Below are 18252 nucleotides of genomic sequence, written 5' to 3'. Positions count from 1 at the left end.
TGCAAAGTATGCAAGAAAGTCAAAATACACTCATAACGTCTCTTTTAAAACATCTTCTGTTGAACATGTGCAAGATATATATATATTTCTAAAGTGAAGTGGTAACACAGTAAAACTATACAATTCTTCACTTATTTACCGCAGAAGGGATTTGACTGTGACACCGGAGTCTAACCTTTGACCCCTCCTCTGACAGGAGTACCTGGACCTGGCGGTGCCCTTCGAGCAGTACTCGCCCACCTGTCAGGACTCCAACAGCACCTGCTCCTCAGGCGACGACTCGGTGTTCGCCCACGACCCGCTGCCCGACGAGCCCTGTCTTCCCAAACAGCCTCCCAGTAACGGCGTGATTAGGACATAAAACCTGAGCTGGAGCGGAGGGGGAGGAGGGAGGCTGGACTTTAACCTCCCCTCACAGCTTGAGATTCATACAACACCTCTCAAGTGACTCCTCAAGATATGGAAATGAAAACTCGGCATGCAATACTTCCACAGTGCTTCAGCTCTTCAATTCGTCTTAAACTCTTTGTCACTCTTTGACTGAGTTTTCTTCCTCCTCCTCCTCGTCCTCCTCCTCCACCCCAAGAGACTCTTGAAACATTGAAGGATTATTTTTTTTGCCGCTGAACCATGTTTGTGTTCTTTTCAGAAATGATATTATATTTTTGTACTCGGGCCAGTCTTTTTTGTTACGGACAATCTTTGGGGATGAAACCATTCCGTGCCTACTGGGATGAACACGTCCTAAGACTAATTAAAAATTTTACAAAAAAGGATACAAGAGGAGGAAATGAGGGGCATTGGTCAGTGACTGGTTGGCGATCCAGTAAGAGAGGACCTCAGATTTCTATCCCCTCGTCTGCCCGGAGACCTTAGACGGCGAGATAAAAGTGTGCGACCTAGAAGAGGATCCGTTGACCAGATACCAGCAAAGCCAGAATCAACTAGATGATGGGACTCGTTCTTCCCTAGACACTCGGTAACTTTTCTCTTACAGAAGACGCTCAACGACCGAGAGGATTACGTGAGCATACAAATGTGGTCGTACGCCATCGTCCCGTTTTAGCATCCCGGAAAAAAACCACGATTTTTTGATAATCACGGAACAAATTCCTCATCACGTTTGAGGCGGAGTTTCAGGGCCATTCAGTAATTAGAACAAGGTTCAGAGTGTTTTTTGTATGTATCTAGAAAATGATTTATTGTAAATATATAAATGCAAATATGTATCATATTGCTGTTCACAGCCATGTACTTAAAAGACAAAAAAATTACATTTTTTTTTTTTTTAAAGTATTGTTTTAGGATGGAAGCATTGCAATCTAGAAGACACTGTCATGAAAGTGTAAAACATTTAATCATTTAAAGTGATACAGAAAAGATTTATTTGAATAATTAACATGTATATTTGTAAAGATATTTATAGACTTAACATGTGGTTCTTAAGTTCGAAAAGGTCTAGTTTAGGATTTTAGTACTGTACGCAAAGATTTTTATTTCCATTTTTTTTCCGTAACTTATTTTACAGCAGAACTGCGACATTGTTTTTCACCGACTCCCCCGGTTTTTGATCCATCTTTTTCTTTTCTTTTCTCTTTTCACAGTTAAAAAAAAAAGTATATGAGAATGTATGACGGAAGCGAAGGTGATTCGACCGACTCGTCGAGCTGAAGGCTCCCGCTAAAGGGAAGCCGGACGCTTCCTCCGAGTTACATTTCTGGTTTGAGAAAGTTGACGTTTGCAATATCAAAGCAACGATTAAGTCTTGCTGGGCAAGAAATAGCAGCGCTTCAAGATATGTACAGAGAGGCCTTTTAGTGCGACTGGAGTACTTAAAGGCATATTGAACATCTACAACAACTAGCTGTGAATCATAAAGAGCCTTCAGAGAACCTCACAGCCTGTTCAAGGAAATATACCTCCTAGTTATATAGTTTCACTGTTCAATCTGTCCACGACTGCATTTCCTAAAATGCTTTTCAGTACTTATCAAGGAAGATGCTTAAAATTGCAGCAACACAAAAAAAAAAATCCATTTTTCAAATAGATGCACTGCAGTGCATTTTGGGCTTTGAAGAAACCGCTCCTCTTTTAACAATCGGGCATAATTGTTGAACGTCAACGGCTCGAGCCGTGACAACATTCTGACTTGGACCGTTAATGTATAAGAATACATTAAAAACACACAAGAAAAAACAAGTAACTCAAAGTATATCACCATAATTTGTCTTTTTTTGGAGGGTATTTTCTTTTCGAGGTCGCTCTGAAGGCTTCAAACTCAAATATTGTGATGTAATGGTCACAGGGTCGATGCTAACGAGCTGCGTGCGGTGTCAAAGTGCCCTTGAGCAAGACATTGGGACAAAAAACATCAGCTTGAAGGCAGAAGTGTAAAGCTCTTATGTCCTTTTGCCCTTGAGTGTTCCTGAAAAAACGACCCAGACGCTTGGGATTTTATCGCTGCTCTATAGTATTAATACTGAAATGAAGGCATGCTGCGATTTACAAGTCACACAGCAAAAAAATAATATATATATACTATATATATATATATTTGATTGTTAAAGGAGACTCTGAAGTCTGGTGTGGATCCTTAGCGTAGTTTTGCAAAAAAGAAAAGTGCCAAATTAGTCTTAAAGTCTATTTCACCGAGTTCTCCAGATGAACCAGAATACTGCGCTGGCGAATGTAGGCGGGCGGAGGTTACACATGCAGTGAAGGATTATGGGATTTGCCAAATGTATATCCCCCCCCCCCCCCTTTTTTTTTGTTTTGTTTTTGTTTTATGCAGTCGTCTCTCCAGCTGATCCCCCAAAAAACAAAAGCGAAAGGGTTGAAATTCATACAGAGTCTGTTTTTCTCAAAGTCACAAAAGGGAAGGTGGAGTTGAAGCGTTCAGGAACACGATGGACTCGCCGCTGAATGGAAACGGTGGAAACGCTTTGCAGTGCAACGGCCTTATTCCAGTGTGTGAACCGCATTTAAATCAAGACATTTATTGTTACCCCCACCCCCCTCCGCTCCCCTACCCAAATATTTAAAGTACTTAAAAGAGTGAACATTGTATTTAATTCTATTGATACACTGGGAGATTTCTATGTTTTTTAGCACTAAATTATTTACTTTTCCATCCGTTTGTGCACAGAAACAAGGCCTTTGTAAAGTGAACGGTTACACCAAGTTATTATTATTTCTGGTTCCAGTATAGTTTTTGGCCCCAAATCTATGAAGTGCCTGGAATAAGTTAACAAACAAAAGGAGTTTAATTGATTCATGTTGATCACATTTTGTGAATTTATAATTGCAAGGTATATTTCATACAATAAAGGAAGCAGTTTTCCAGTAATAGCCTAGTTAGCCCCTCTCTTTTTGCTTGAGTGAACAAGACAGACAAAGGGCACTTGTGTAAAGGGTGGATGGATCTAATGAAACGCTGTTTTGTTTTATTTATTCTTCCATGCTGGGTAAAAGCTTTCCCTATGGTGAGAGTATTTTTATTCACAGCGATCTGCTTTTCATTGTTGTTTTTCATTAAAGAGCCAGAACATCACGATGATGATGTCGAGTAGTCATTCTACTCGATGCTGATTTGCCCCATCAGGCTTTGCTCCTGTTTCATTATCTTTTATTTGTATCGTGATGCCCTGCCTGGCCTCTTTTCTGCATCCTTGTTGCGATCCTTCACTCCGATTCTGACGGCTTTTCTCTCTCTGTTTGTTCACTTTTTGTAGTATCTGTTGTTTTTAACGTCCGTGTTGTTTATTGCAGCAAAGGTAAAGCACCGCTTACTGCATGCTCCAAAGCTGGATATCCATAATAGATGAAAGAAAGGCAACAAAAAGTGGAATGTATTGATTTTTTTCCCCCCAGGTTTTGAAGTATTAGACCGATCTGCCAGTTTGCTGATACATTGTATTTCTGTCGTATGAAAATAATGCTTCTCCAAAATAAGTAGTAATACCAAGACATCACACCAATGGGTACGTTGGCTAATTATGAATACCTTCAACTTTGCCAAATTGCCAAAGTGTCATTTTGTTTCGACACCGGACCAAAGTCTATTGACACACATTTCATTAGACAGCGACAGCAGTTTTATTCTAGAAAATAGGATGGTTGTGTAATAAAGTTTCCTATGAATTATGAAATGTAAATCTTGCGTTTTAATGTCCTTTATTAGTCTTGATTTAAAATCCTTGGGGAAACTGTGAACGCTAATTTCCCATTTAGCAGTCTTCGTATCAACAAAATGTCATCAGCTCTAATACTAATAAATATCAGTGTTGGCCTTGGAAACGAAATACAGATGTGTGCTGCTCAACAGATGTGAAAAACAACAAATGCTTTTGAGAGTGAACGTGTTTTCTTTGCTATTGAATGAATAAACAGCGCGGCCTCCGCAGGGAGGGACTCTCACTGTATGTACAGTCACAGATCGGCCTTTAACCACCTGTCGACCGACTCATTTATTCTCCTTTCCGCAACAAAAAGAAAACCAGGATGTGATTTAAGAGAAAGGAGGCTTATCTTTCTTCGGTGTCGGAGATTCACACTTTTCCTTCCAGCGATATCAAAACTATACATACTTCTCACGTTTTTGTTTGTTTTATTTTATGTTTCAGGTTGGAATAGTTAGTTTTCACGCAGTTTTTCCATCACACTTTCCTTTTATCACGCAGTTCTAACTCCGACAATGTTAGTCCAGATTAATTTATAGTTTGAAAATATGCTTTTAAGGTTGCTGATGTACATGAGTAGAGATTTATGTAGCTGTGTGAGCTATTTTATAAGAATCTTGGAGAGGAAATGATTTTCATATACACTATTTTTTTCCATTTCTTTTTGCATTCCACATCAGGTTTTTCTTTACAACAACAGCAAGACAACATCATATTTGTCCTTTGTTTTTTGGGGTTTTCTTTCAATCCCACATAATTTATTCGTCCTCTCTCTGTATTCATGTTTCTAACATAGAAAGGTGGAACTAACCATTTGGCATTATATGATTTTTGTTTTCCACAGCTTGTTTGTTGCATTGTACCTGTTTTGATCATGATGAATCCTCTGTAACATTCCACCACAACAACCCCTCTGGGCAAACATCTCCCACTGAGGAAAAAAACAACTATTTTCTCTCTCTCTCTTTCTCTCTCTCGCTCTCTCTCTCTCTCTCTCTCTCTCTCTCTCTCTCTCTCTCTCTCTGTGCCTGACAAACTATGCTGTCAAAAAAGGTTTTCAATAAACATGTTATAATAGCGTTCTCTGTCATTGCCGTGTCTGTCACTGAGAACAAAAAACAAGTCCAACATGTTGAACAAATCACAAGTTTGGAAGTTTATGTAAATGAAATGAAATCCAAATACCACAGAATACACACGACAGTGAGATTGTTTGCAGAGTGTCTCGGTTTGTTTTGTCTGAACCCTTGTGTGAGCACATTCGCGGATATCCAGGCTTGTTTTCCCGCTATACAAACTAACTGTGGGTGAAACTGAATACAAACAAAACGTTGGACATGGATGTCACAGATGCTCACACAAAACTGAACGTCTCCAGCCGTGCTGCTGGTTCTGCGAGGCTGAATAAGCACCGCAGTGCTTTGAGCTAAACGCTGACATCTTGACGTTGAGAAGGTTTAATGTTAACCGCTATGATGTTAACCGAACTCCCCGACGGACGGCGTAGCCGCCGTAGCATAGCATCTCCTCAAGGTCAACTCTGTCAGCGCTGTGAAAGCTCTTCGCACCGTTGTCTGCCACCTCCTGCTCAGCCTTTGCCATGTTGGGAGCCGTGGGGCAACATGACAATATCAAATGTAGCACCTTTAAGCATGCTAACATGCTAATATTTGTGTATAAGCGCTAAACACACAGTACAGTTGAGGCTGGCTTGGAAGGTCTAGTTTTGCAGGTATTAACCAAAGTAAATTACTGTATAAATTACAGTTTTGATACATATGAATTGAAGTTGTGTAGAAATTATAATAAAGTTGAAGTTAAGAGATCACCAATGTTGGTAGAATTAATCCCTGGATTAAGAGGATGAGGATGAGATTAAAAAAACTTGCTACTGGATACAAATGTAACTTTTTAAATGTAGTGCTGTTCACAATTGTGTTCATGCACCATGAATGCCTTTCCACCACAATTTTGTGTTACACTAGTTGAGATGTTTCCATCTGGAAACTGACCATTGGACCATCAGGCCGACCAGCCATCCCTGAAAAGGTCCTCTTCCTCGCTTTAAGAACTGAGCTGTACAGTACATACAGGTCTTTAAACAGGTAAACTGTACATGTAAACACATTACCAGACATCTTTCTTCTGTAATAATGGCATGCATAAAAGATTCAGTGAGGGAGAACATGAACCGCATGTAGATAACAGTAAGCAAGCTATACATCTAAATCCAAACCGTATTCTCCTTTAAATTGCGGCAGGAAAAAACCTCCAGAACCGATTTCTGCCCTCAGTTCCTGTTGACTCTGTCACACAGTGAACAAATTAGCCTCTCATAGCATCTTAACTGCTCTTTAATCACGGAAAGTCTTTGCCCCCTCTGTCTTTGTTTGCTGAGTACAGTTCCACGCCCTCCCTCGCCGCCTTGCTGGCTGCTGCTCAGTAAACGGCTGGTGGGAGGGGGAAGGAGCAGGCTGGCAGGCAGCGGAGGGCAGCGGGGGAGGTGGAGGGAGGGGTGGAGGGGGGTTACTGAAGCTGCTCGGGCCCGGGTGGGAGGGCAAAGCTGGACAGTGACAGAGGGAGAGAGAGGGCTCTATGTATTCGGGCTTTTGGCCCTCAGCCCGTCTCAAGTGCGTCCTGAGGGGAACATCCTGCCCCTCGTTGGAACTTCCTCGGCCAGCTGAAGTGGCCCATTCACGGAGGTCTTGTGAGGGGGGCTTGTTTTTGCTGCTAAATGGATGTTTCTGTTTCAGAGGTGTTTGCGCTGGTGGACGCTTTCCATTCCTAGCCTACTCCTCCTCCTTCTCCTCCTCCTCCTACTCTCTCCATCCCCCCCCCCCCCATTCTTCCTCCCCACTCCCCTCTCTCTCTGCCATTATTGGCTGCCGGTCATGAAACCGACTCTCCCTCTTTAGGCTGCTGTGCGACCTTTAAACCATCTCTCACCCGGCCGACCAGAGGAGGAGGAGGAGGAGGAGAGGAGGTTGCAATAAAGCAATGATGCTAAACCGAAATTGATTATGAATATATTTCTTTGCAAATGTATTCCAATGTAAACTATGCAATAGTTTTCAAAAGAAAGGCTTGTAGCGAGCCAAAATGTACCTTTCAAGAATATTGTAGTTTATTTCACTTTAGATTCTTGTGTCTGGTCAACGTGCTCCATCGCTCTAAAACATTACTCTATAGCTGCTGGTGGACTTTATATTTCTGTAGATCATTCACTCTTCTTTAAATTTTGACTATTTAAAACAAATATACGTATAGACTCATCAGTGAGCACACGTTAGCATGGACTCAGATCCATGGCATTAGTTTTAGCTCAGTTTATTATCCTCTCTGATATTGTAGAGTGAAGAGGAGACAGATCCATGCCACTAAAGACAGGAAGCTCACGCTCCCGACGAGCTGGCGAGTTGTTGTGCTATTTTGGCCTGTCAGTCACGTGAGCTTTGCCACTTAAGTTGTAGTGGTTGTAGAGTCTCTCTTTTACTAAGTACCCCTACTGCAAACTGAGATTTTAGAAGACAACTTTTGAGAAGAAATATGAAGTATTTTGCAGCTGCTGAGTAAACTGTGCTCTCGAACTGAAGAGGAAAGACTAAACAGAAGAGCAGAAACCGAGCCAGACAACAGAAGGAAAGGTTTTCTTGAAGATTCTCATGATCCAGACAGGCCGAGCTGAGGGGCCTCAGTCGCTGAAAAAGCTCAGTCATTTTTTTTTTTTTTATCGCCCTCTGGGTTCATGTGCTGCCAAGGAGCACTTTAATTGTTTCCCATTCAGTCAAAGCCACAAAGCTTCGAGCACTCCACTAGACACAAACTATCAGCCTCCTTTTTTTTTTTTTTTTGCAGACAACTAAAAATAATTACAAGTTTCAGTCTGGCTTTGAAAATGCAGCTTTATGTGTTTTGCACAGTTTTGGAGTTATTTCAGTGAAGTCTGAGGAAAATCAAAGATGGCTGCCGAGCTGCAGGACTGGTCGTCTCATCATGAGGTTTCTTTACGCAGCCCATTGTGATAATGTGGGAGTTGTAGTAGTGTGTGTGCGTGCGTGTGTGCGTTGTGTGTGTGTGTGTGTTTGTGCGTGTGTGTGTGTGAGTGTACTAAGTTCCTGAAACTGGACCTTGGTATGTTGTCACTGTAAGTGTGCCAAATCAGCGATTAACCGCGCTCCCTCTGAGACAGGCGTGTAGCCGAGTGACGTTCAGGAACAGGTGTGTGTAAAACAATCCGGTTTTCAGCGCTCCTTGGAGAACTCCAGTCCCACTGAGCAGCAGGAAATAGACCCGATGATAGTTTAGGGACCAACATAGGTTTGTTTGCTGCTTAGGTCGTGGATGCCCCTCTGGCAGCGCCGCTCGTCTCGGGTGTCTGTCAGAAAAGCAACCGTTGGTTTTAGAAATAGTTCACTTTTGATCTGTTTTTGTCTTTTAAAAGCAAAGCAGAAATATGTGTGTGAGGTTTTTGTAAATACATTATGTTGAGTTAAAGTTTGATTTTAATTAAGCCGAGGTCTAACTGTACTACACAACATAGTTTCTGAGGACAAAAAGAGGAAAACACAAAGAGCAGATCGTCAAGCTAGAGGAAATCCATTTATGGAGTTAAGACATTACAGTCCCGCCCATGTTTGATTGACAGGTGAAAGCTTATAATAATAATAATGATAATAATTACCATAATAATAATTCTCTGAGACCAATCAGTGTCTGCAGCGTTTTAACTCTGACTCGTATCGCTGGCACCAAACACGTACACGGCACTTTCCACAAGTTTTGCCTTTGAAAAACAAAAAGTAATTCAAGTTGCGTAGAGGCGTGCTGTTCCATGCAGTAGAAAATGTGAAATACTGTGTGTGTGTGTGTGTGTGTGTGTGTGTGTGTGTGACTGGAGAACCAAAACAATGAGTTAAAAAAGGTTAAAAAGCTCCGCAGAGCTAAAGAGTTTGGTGCTAACGCTCAATGGGCTCGGCACGACGCGCAGCCTTTTCACATTGGGATGTAGTCACTATTTTTCAAGCAAAATCATCCAACAACCATTATACTTGAAGCATAATAACCCCTCAAGTATCAACCCCCCCCCCCCCCCACACCTCGCCCTACCTCACCACCCCTGGCAACCGACAGTGTTTAAAACAAGCCTCATGAGTTACAACAGCACAGTTTGACCCCCGTCTGTTCAGCAGGAGGGTGGCTGCTCCCTCTCTCTCCCTGGTTGTCCTCCTCGGAGAGATTAGGAATACCATCGGCGGCCAGGACTCCCTCTACCATTCCCATTTATGGAACATCTGTTCCATCTCCCTGGCCTTGTCTCTAATTGCTGGATTAGAGGGTGACGGGAAGGCCCTGGTTGTTGAGAGTCGTCTCTGAGCTGTTTTGACATGTTCACCCATGATGTGCGATCATGAGGGAAAAATGTCGGTGTGGGTCACGGTATCTCAGTGTTCAATAGCCTTTTGCAGGGATGATTCAAGGGAGAGGAGGGCACAGTGTGTTTACGATTCCCTCTGGTGGTTTTCTGAAGACGTCCACGGTGATCTACAGGGAGGGAAGCCATGCTAACAGATCACGACAAACTAAAATAAGTGTCTCACGATTACGTGACGTTTCTATCCAGCGTTCAGCAATTTCACACAAACCTTTGTGTGCATGAAATGTTAGCTTTTTCCATTTCAGTAGAATGAGGCTTTATGTTTTAGTTATGACCAATAGCATTGAAGTGCAGCAGCCAGCGACTGATACAATGAATATTCATCCGATATTCGTGTATAATGGAGTTTTACCAACCAGCTGTTTGAAATAGTTCTTTAACATATGCAATAGTTGCAATCACAAATTAAAAACACAGAAACTGGAGGCAAGAGAAAACCATCTCATGTACAATCATTTGAATACATGAATATTAATGCAAAAAGAAACAGAATGGGCTGCTTCAGATAAGATCTTTTATTATTTCCTTTTTGTTTTCCTTCGTGATGCAGCAGCTACCCAGTGGCTCCGTGGGAAATTACTGGATAATGGGAATCTGGTTTCCTTCTGCACCAACCTGACATAGATACATCCTGGTTACTAACTAAGACATACCATTTGTTCTAGTCCTCAATCCTGTAACACTTAAGTTAAAACAGATAAAGGTTCCTCACTGAGTTAAATGACCCTGAAGTATCAGAGTGGCAGCCGTGATAAGAGCTGGTCGAACTCTCTAAATGCTAAGAAAAGCTGCTACCATGCCTCCTTTCTTATCTCCTTCAGCATATAGGACACACTGGACCATTCTAAGGAAAGGAGGAAAGGAAAGAATGCCGTCCCACAATCCCTTGCGGCATCAACAATTCGTCCGTCAATGACATCCGTCGTCGCCGTTAAATTGTACTTAATGGATAAATTGAAAACGTCCTTCTTAAATCCTTTTCAATTTTTCTTCATATCTTTCTTTGACCTCATCAAGGTCAAGGAAAAACGGTTTGGAAAACACGGGACGTGATTTCCTCAGTCTGTGTCTTCCTGTTTTGTAGGCGTCAACATTTCATATTCCCGATAAAAAAAAAGAGTGTTTAAATAATCACTTTGAACAGGAAATTATGAAGGTTTTGTTTTTGGCTCCTGTGCGCCCTGAAGAATTAATCAGAACAAATATAACATACAACAAACCCACTGTAACTGAGATTAGATTAGAGGTTATATCTAGATTAGCTCGTTAGCCCTGCTGACCTGAATGCAAACAAGCTTTACTGGACTGGAGCTAGCTAGGTTGCGCTAGCTCCAAATTAGCAACAATTCTCTTGTTTGGTAAAGTCTAATTTAATCGTATTAGTTCTGTGAATTTTAAAAGTTGTCATATATCTTGCATTGATAGACATAATGAGGACTGTCAGCACGTGTTGGAGTGATGGTTTCCCAACTCGAAGGTCACCGGGCCTCAAACAAACAACCCGAACCTGAAAAACAAGATCACAACAACAAAACCAGGGCGCTTGCAGGTCGATTGGTAGATAAGAAAGGAACATTTTAAGCTGCTCTTTAACTGGAACAGAATGCAATTTTGTCTTGTAGCAAAGTGAAGAAAGGAGCGAGACTCAAAGGCATCATTGTTTAGTTTATTTGCCATGAAATTAGGAGTCATTAAGGCTGGGAGGAAAATCGTTCCACATGTGAAAATCGGCCTCCATCTCTCACTCAAGGTAAACAACAAAATAAAGACAGCTTTCTCCTGTTCTCTCTCTCTCTCTCTCTCTCTCTCTCTCTCTCCCTCTCTCTCTCTCCTGCCCCAACTCTTTTATTTGTATAACCTTTAGCTGGCTGCGTTTGCCCCACTGAGAGCACAAGTCTCTCTCTCCCGTCTGACCTAGAAAGAGGCATCAATGACAAGCTTAACAACGTACACCACCAAACAACACATCTCTCTTTGTCACCCCCACGTTCCACATTTGAGTTTGACCTTGCTGAGAGTTTTTGATCACGCACATAAACACACTTCCTCGTCCTACTTCTTTTGTGAGCGAGAAACGAACATGACGGATGACACCGCGGTAGCTCGATGCTACCGATGAGGAATTTAAAGTGCTCCTCTGAAACAGAGCTGCCACCGTCGGGACAGAGCTGGTGTGGGCCGTGTGGGAGAGGGAGATGGCTGCTGCACTTCTGCACAACTTTAAGGTACTTGTGCTGTACTTGGGTATTTCCATTGTATGCTACTCCGCAGTTTAGAAGCCAAAATTAATTATATTGGATTTAAAAATGTGAAGCCAGCCACACAATATAATCTCAAGTAGTTATGAATATGGGGTGCTATCTATCTATCCATCCATATATCCATACATCCATCTATCTATCTATTTATCTATCTATCTATCTAAACAAAGGACTTTCACCCACGGGGCCACACTTTGTGTCCCGTGTGAAACCAAAAATGAAAAGTTGACTTTTAGGAAAAATTATGAACAAAAGTTCTTTTGTTGTTAAGTCATGTTGCAACCTTGTAATTGTACTATTATAATGCTTTTTCTCACCAAGTGGTTTTGTTGCCTCAACAATTGTTTCACAACGTCAACCACATGCCATTGTGCGTTTCTGCAAGCTTGATACGAGGCTACGAGGCCAACATTTTTTCTGGCAACTGGTTCCTCCTGTAGAGGAGTGGCCGCCCATCCAGTGAGCACCATGAGGAATGATGTCATCTGTATGAACTCGGCCTATAATTATAACCTCCATCCATACACCTGCCGTCCGAGGACTAAAACACATCATAAATACCTCACCTGAGCCACACAAAGCACGATAATAATACCAGCTTTAGTAGGACACAATACTGTATGTGACGCTCTGCTCATACTAAATATTCAGTATTATTCGGGTTAAGCTGTCAGACCTTTATATGAACCTTTGATACTGTGGGATTAAGTCTCCCTCGTGTCACAAAAAAAGTTAATAGAATATTCCTGTCTGCTCCGAGTCGTCCTCTCCATAAAATATATGAAAGGGTTTTGCTGCCGGCTCCCTCGGTGACTGAGGCTTCCTCTAACAGCCTACAGGGGAAATAAATGAGGATTCCCATGGCAGCAGTGATCGCGGGCTCCGCTCGCTCACGCTGCCGTTTTATTGACATCCAAATCTACCTGCGACCCATAATTAAATTATGAGTTTAGCAAGGTGAGTCAGAGCGATGACATTTGTATGCATTGATCCAAGCAGGGCTGCCTCTGTGCATGTAAATGAAATATCTCTCTTCAGCGTTCATTTGTTTTCCATTCAAAGCAAAGATCTACGCGCTTTACGCATAAATCAAAGTATTATTTACTGAAAAAGGTCCTTCATTTGTCCCCCGAGACTCGAAATAATTTAAAAAAAAACGCTCGAGTAACCAGGTTAAGAAGTGAACACTCGCGCGGCGCGTGTGGACATCGCCGCTGTCTCCTGCGCTGTCAGCGTGTGATGGACGAGCTGTGAGGGAGATTAAACGCTCCTCAGTGTGCAGTGGCAGGTGAGTCCGGCGGCTCTTACTCCAGCGATTTCCACCCATCTCCAGATGGAACGAGGCCCTCTGTCAAGAGCCGGACTACAAAGACCCTTCAGGTCTCCGTGGTTCTCTGCAATCAATAAGGAGCTGCGGGTTTGGAAAAAGCACCGCGAGCACTGTTCAATTAAAAATAATGGTCAAATGTAGTGTATCGGGGGCTAAGAGTGCCTTTTATAGCCATGCAGCTGTAATGTGTTTATGCACAGTGATCATGCAGCGGGAGATTTCCATTTTCAGTCACAGTCTGCGGGTTCCTCCATCCTGGTTTGTTGGTTTTATCCACTCAAAGACCTGCAGTGATATTGTGATTGTAGTATTTGGGGGGAAGTTTCCTCTACTCTCCTCTTGTTTTCCCACATTATAGTCTGTCAAAGCAGAGTGGAATGAAGTCAAAGTCTCTCCTTTATCATCAGTCAGAGGCGTCACAGTGTTTAATGTATTCAAAGACTGCGCCTTGTTTTCGTTGCCTCGTGTTTTAAAGTGATTACAGTGCATCAGGCTTCCTTGAGCGCTATCCTTTATGTCCTTTTATCGTGACGAAGAAAAGGAAACCACATAATGGAATTTTTCATTCTTTTTTTTTCATTTGATATAAGAGGCGTGCAGCGAGCGCAACATATCATTACATGCTCTCATATATTTACATTTATCATCTGTATTTAAGGACAGTTTGACACACTTCCTGTTTTTTCCAACGCACGGCAAAGAAAAGCACCCGACCCTCGACTTCTTTACTCAATAACAGACGCCTACATGATGATAAAAAATGATGTAAAGACTGCATAGTGTTACATGCACATTTCCTACAACACGTTAATGCAGAGGCAAATGAAAGCAAGTGAATTTCAAACGTATTTTTCCCTAAGCAGCAGAGTCCGCATGCACAGCTGTGGTGAAGGTAATTATACAGCATACATATATGCATAAGCTATAACTCACATTCGTGCATACATTTACAGTGTGGTGTTGTACATGTATTTGAAGCAGAGCAAAAGCACACACACACACATCTCGTTTCCTTTTGTTGGGTTTGACAACAAAGGTCGTGATTGTGGTTTACTGCCTGACCCTCAAGTGGCCTAAATACAGTAAAACACACACTGCTGGGATGAGCTCAGAGGTGAAGAGAGGCAGTGACCTACAACCTTCCAGTTTAACAATGTGGGAGGATAATAACTTCCTCATTGTCACCAGTAAGGTCTACGTATCTCTGAGCGAGCCACATTGGACGACTCTAAATGTTGACCCCTAAAATGAAATACATGAGCGTCACCAGGAAGCAAAGGAGCTCATGCAAGAACATTTTCATATTTCTCTTACTTTGGTTTGTGCCTCATCAGATTTAGAAAATGCTTCAGACAGATGTCAGATGTGTGAATCACCACCGTGAACATGATAATTCATACCATAGAAGTGTCTTATATTGTTGTTCTGCTCTCAGAGATCCATAAAGGAAAGTCTATAACTTCTGACAGAAGAAAATATTCCATATGAAAAACGTCTCGCTAAAACAACACGATCAATGACTCCAACAGGAGGGGATTAAATCATTAAGATGTTCATGACATATTGTCTTGTCAATAGCCAATTTAAATATAGTGATATAGTTATTAACAGGTTTAGAATTATATTAGCTTCTAATTCAAACAAGATAATATCAACATCATTATGACATGTAATTCATAGGTATTCAAGAAAATATTGAATCCTGCAAGCACTTTGTTCACTGATCTATTGCACATTTTAATTCCTTTACTCACATCACACATAAAGTAGCGCTGCATGATGTTGGATGTTACAGGAAAAGTGAAAAATACAAACGTAGATCAGACTGCTCTGATTGAAAGAAAAGTCAACTTTTTTAAATTCATATTTCATGCACACGTGTTCTTTTAGCTATGACAGTTCTCATTGGATTTCAAACTAAATCTCATCGTATCGCACTATATTGACTTGTAACCCCTGCGTCACTATACGTAGCACCAGATTCTTGCCAAAACAAAGCACAAATCATGTAAGTAGAGATTTTCAAAGTAATGAAATACACAATCCATGAGTGAAAAACTTGCCCTTTCTTTTTACAAAGGTTCTTGCATGAGTTGTTACACATTGGTACAGCTCTGTCTTCCCCTCACAGGGTGAACTGTAGAGCAAAGGAAAGACGCAGACGTCTCGTCCTTTGCCTATTTTTTTCTCAACAACCGCCTCTCATGTTGAAAGCAACCACAAGCTGTGGTTTATAGTATAATCACATACTGTACTATATACATTGTGTAATTATAGTATCGCATGCAGCCATACAGTTGCCGCGTGTTTTCAAACATCACGCCAAACGAGAGCCAAATAAAATCACAGAAGTCTCCCGCTCTGTGTTCTCTGAGCTGAGTTTCTATACAGTGTAACTGCTCACACACATGTACGGACTGTGTGGGCATCGAAAGGGAGGGCAAAATGAAAAGCGCATATTTCTGTCTTCTGCTCTCGCAGAAGCGGAGCCTGCGACTGATTACTATAATTATATAGTAGATCCCTGCATCCATCCATCTGTTTATCCCATCCAGGGTCACCGAGGGCTGAAGCCATAAAGTACAAACATACATTCAGTGAGTAATTATGGTACAGTGGAGTCGGAAAGTGGCGGGACAGTGACATGTTTTCCTTTTCCACCCCAACTCACTGGATTCAAACAAAGACGACTGAGCACTGTGTGACACAAAGCTCTTTTTATGCACTGGCACCGTGCTTCATGTTTGACATATTTTTCTTTTCCATCTATAGTCAATTGTTCCTGTCCTTTTTTATTGAGTCTTCATGTGCTCAGCCTCCAGTCAGAGGAGGAGGTTTCTCACCACTTTTTTGATTTTGCATGATATTTCACTTCATGCCAAAAAATGGCAAACACAAAAATCCCAGAAACCTTGTTGCCTCGCTCTTCCGCTAGAGACGGTCAGACAGTCCATCCCAGCCAGAAGTATTTAGTTTGCTGCGAGTGTGACACTGAGCTCAGCCAGCCAATACACACACACACACACACACACACACACACACACACACGCACACGCACACACTCCACCAGCAGCACCGCTGGCTCTCGACCGGCTTGATTGGGCTGGAAGCGGGAGCCCGGCTTCAGCTTCGGGGCCGGGTCGGGTCAGAGGAGCTCAGCAGGGAGGACGGCCAGCTCTGGCGGCTGCTGTTCCTCTCCAAGACAACTGTTGACGGCCCAGAGAAGCCCAACCGGGCCGTGGCCGGGCACGCTCAATAGTTCCCATTGACAAGGCACTTCCTGGAGGCAGCAGCGCCCGGAGGAATAAGCAGAGAAGAAGAAGACGATGCGAGAAAGGGAGAGGAAGAGAAGATGGCGGGCGGAAGGAGAGCGGAGAGAGAGGGGAGAGGAGAGGGACGTCAACGAGGACAAAAGGAGGAACGCCGGAGGAGAGACGAGACGAAGAAGAAGGAGAGGAGGAGTTCGGAGGACGTGGACAAGAGAGGAGATGAGGAGAGAAGACGAGATTACAGGATTTGAAAAAAAAGCTGGCAGCTCGGTGGTCTATTTGAGTCTAAATGGAGCATTATTTACCAAATCAACATAATGCTGCACTGAAGAAGACTTGAAACTAGAGATTGAGACCATAAACTCCTGTTTCCAATGTTTACTGAGGGAATAAATCAAGTGGGACGTAGAGTCATTTTCTCATAGACTTCTATAGCCAGAGGAGGCGCCCCCTGAGAGAGTATACACATTTTAAGGTAATTCGATTTCACTTTTCGGAGCCGGAGGTTGCCGTCAGTGCTTTGAAGGCAACGTTTCCCTTCTGAGTTTTGCATGTTAGCATGTGAACATCTGCTAATTAGCATTCAACACAAAGTATCTCAGAGGCTAAAGCCATTAGATGTCCAAATATTTGGTCATAAAGTATAAGACAAAAATGTTTCTGCCTGGTGATGGTGCTCAAGGAAGTCAAAGGATAACCAAATAAACCATTCATCCTGACAGGATCATGGACTATCTGAACCCTTTGCAATTCATTCAACCCTTGTCGAGTTATTTCAATTAAAAATCTGAACCTAAAACTCGAGGAAAAGGTCAGAGAATCATTTAAACACATCGTCTACAAAAATGTTGTTTCCGTCCATCTTGGAGAGAGATTTTAATCTGCTGCCGTATCTCTGACTTCCACTGGAGGCGTCAGAGATGATCAGGGTTCATCCTCTGGGAACCCTGAATGTCTGCACACGATGATATTGAAATCCATGCAATATCTGTTGAGATATTTCAGTCTGGACCAAAGTGGTGCCCGGACTTCTGCTCGTATCACACCACTGGGCTTCAAACGCGACGGAAAGAGGAAGAAAGAGGACAAGAAAGGGGTGACGACGGTGAAGATTGTCAAGTCGGAGATGAAAGCAGAGAGAAGGAAAGGACATGAGAAGAAGGAAAGGAGGCAGTTTGAATGAATAAGATGAAAATAGGTTGTGTGTGTGTGTGTGTTTGGGGAATGTAATAATGTAGACCACGGTGTAACATAGTGCCCAAAGGTTTCTTCTTCTTTTTCTCATCACCTTCACCCCTCACCTCTTCTTTTACTTTTTGGTCTTTTTGCTTCTTTTTTTTCGCCCCCCTTGCGACTGTGAACAATTATCACATCTGGAACCATCTTCCCGGCGTCCTTCGCTCGCCGTATCAACAAGCATCTACCACCTGCTCCACCTTTCATGTGACCGGAGACAACCGGATCGCCGTCGCCGTCGCCATCTGGAACTTCAGCTCGTTCGCTTCACTGATGCGGAAAAACGTTGGCTGCTAATGTGCAAAAATGCACAAACAAATTACAAGTTTGTTTTCCTGGTTCCGTTTATCGCCGGCTGATGTAACGGAAGCGTGAACACTAAATGTTGAGTTGCTGTTTTTCTGCGTTGCGTCATCCTGTAACACGTTTTCTTTGGCAAATCCTATTTATTATTATTTGAAGAAAATAATGCTTTTTGAATTTTCTGAATTCCCGGCTATACAAACATTAAAACACACTTCAAATCACATGATAAGGAGAAAAA

The 18252-nt window shown here is 42.4% G+C and overlaps 1 protein-coding gene across 4 annotated transcripts in view; it reads left to right on the top strand.

The window, feature by feature from the left end:
* Positions 1-5250, top strand: part of fgfr3 (fibroblast growth factor receptor 3) — a 69245-nt gene extending 63995 nt beyond the window's left edge. For all 4 annotated transcript variants that reach the window (XM_068579693.1, XM_068579692.1, XM_068579691.1 and 1 more), the window contains exon 18: positions 197-5250. In XM_068579693.1, coding sequence (XP_068435794.1) covers positions 197-361 — 165 coding nt within the window. In that variant the 3' untranslated portion in view covers positions 362-5250. The remainder of the gene's footprint in view (positions 1-196) is intronic.
* Positions 5251-18252: the final 13002 nt, after the last annotated feature.

Source organism: Clinocottus analis, unplaced genomic scaffold, assembly GCF_023055335.1.
Source record: "Clinocottus analis isolate CAN_PGR_092001 unplaced genomic scaffold, fCliAna1.0.p SCAF_17, whole genome shotgun sequence".
Taxonomy (NCBI): Eukaryota; Metazoa; Chordata; class Actinopteri; order Perciformes; family Cottidae; genus Clinocottus; species Clinocottus analis.
This window is presented reverse-complemented; position numbering and strand designations above follow the sequence as displayed.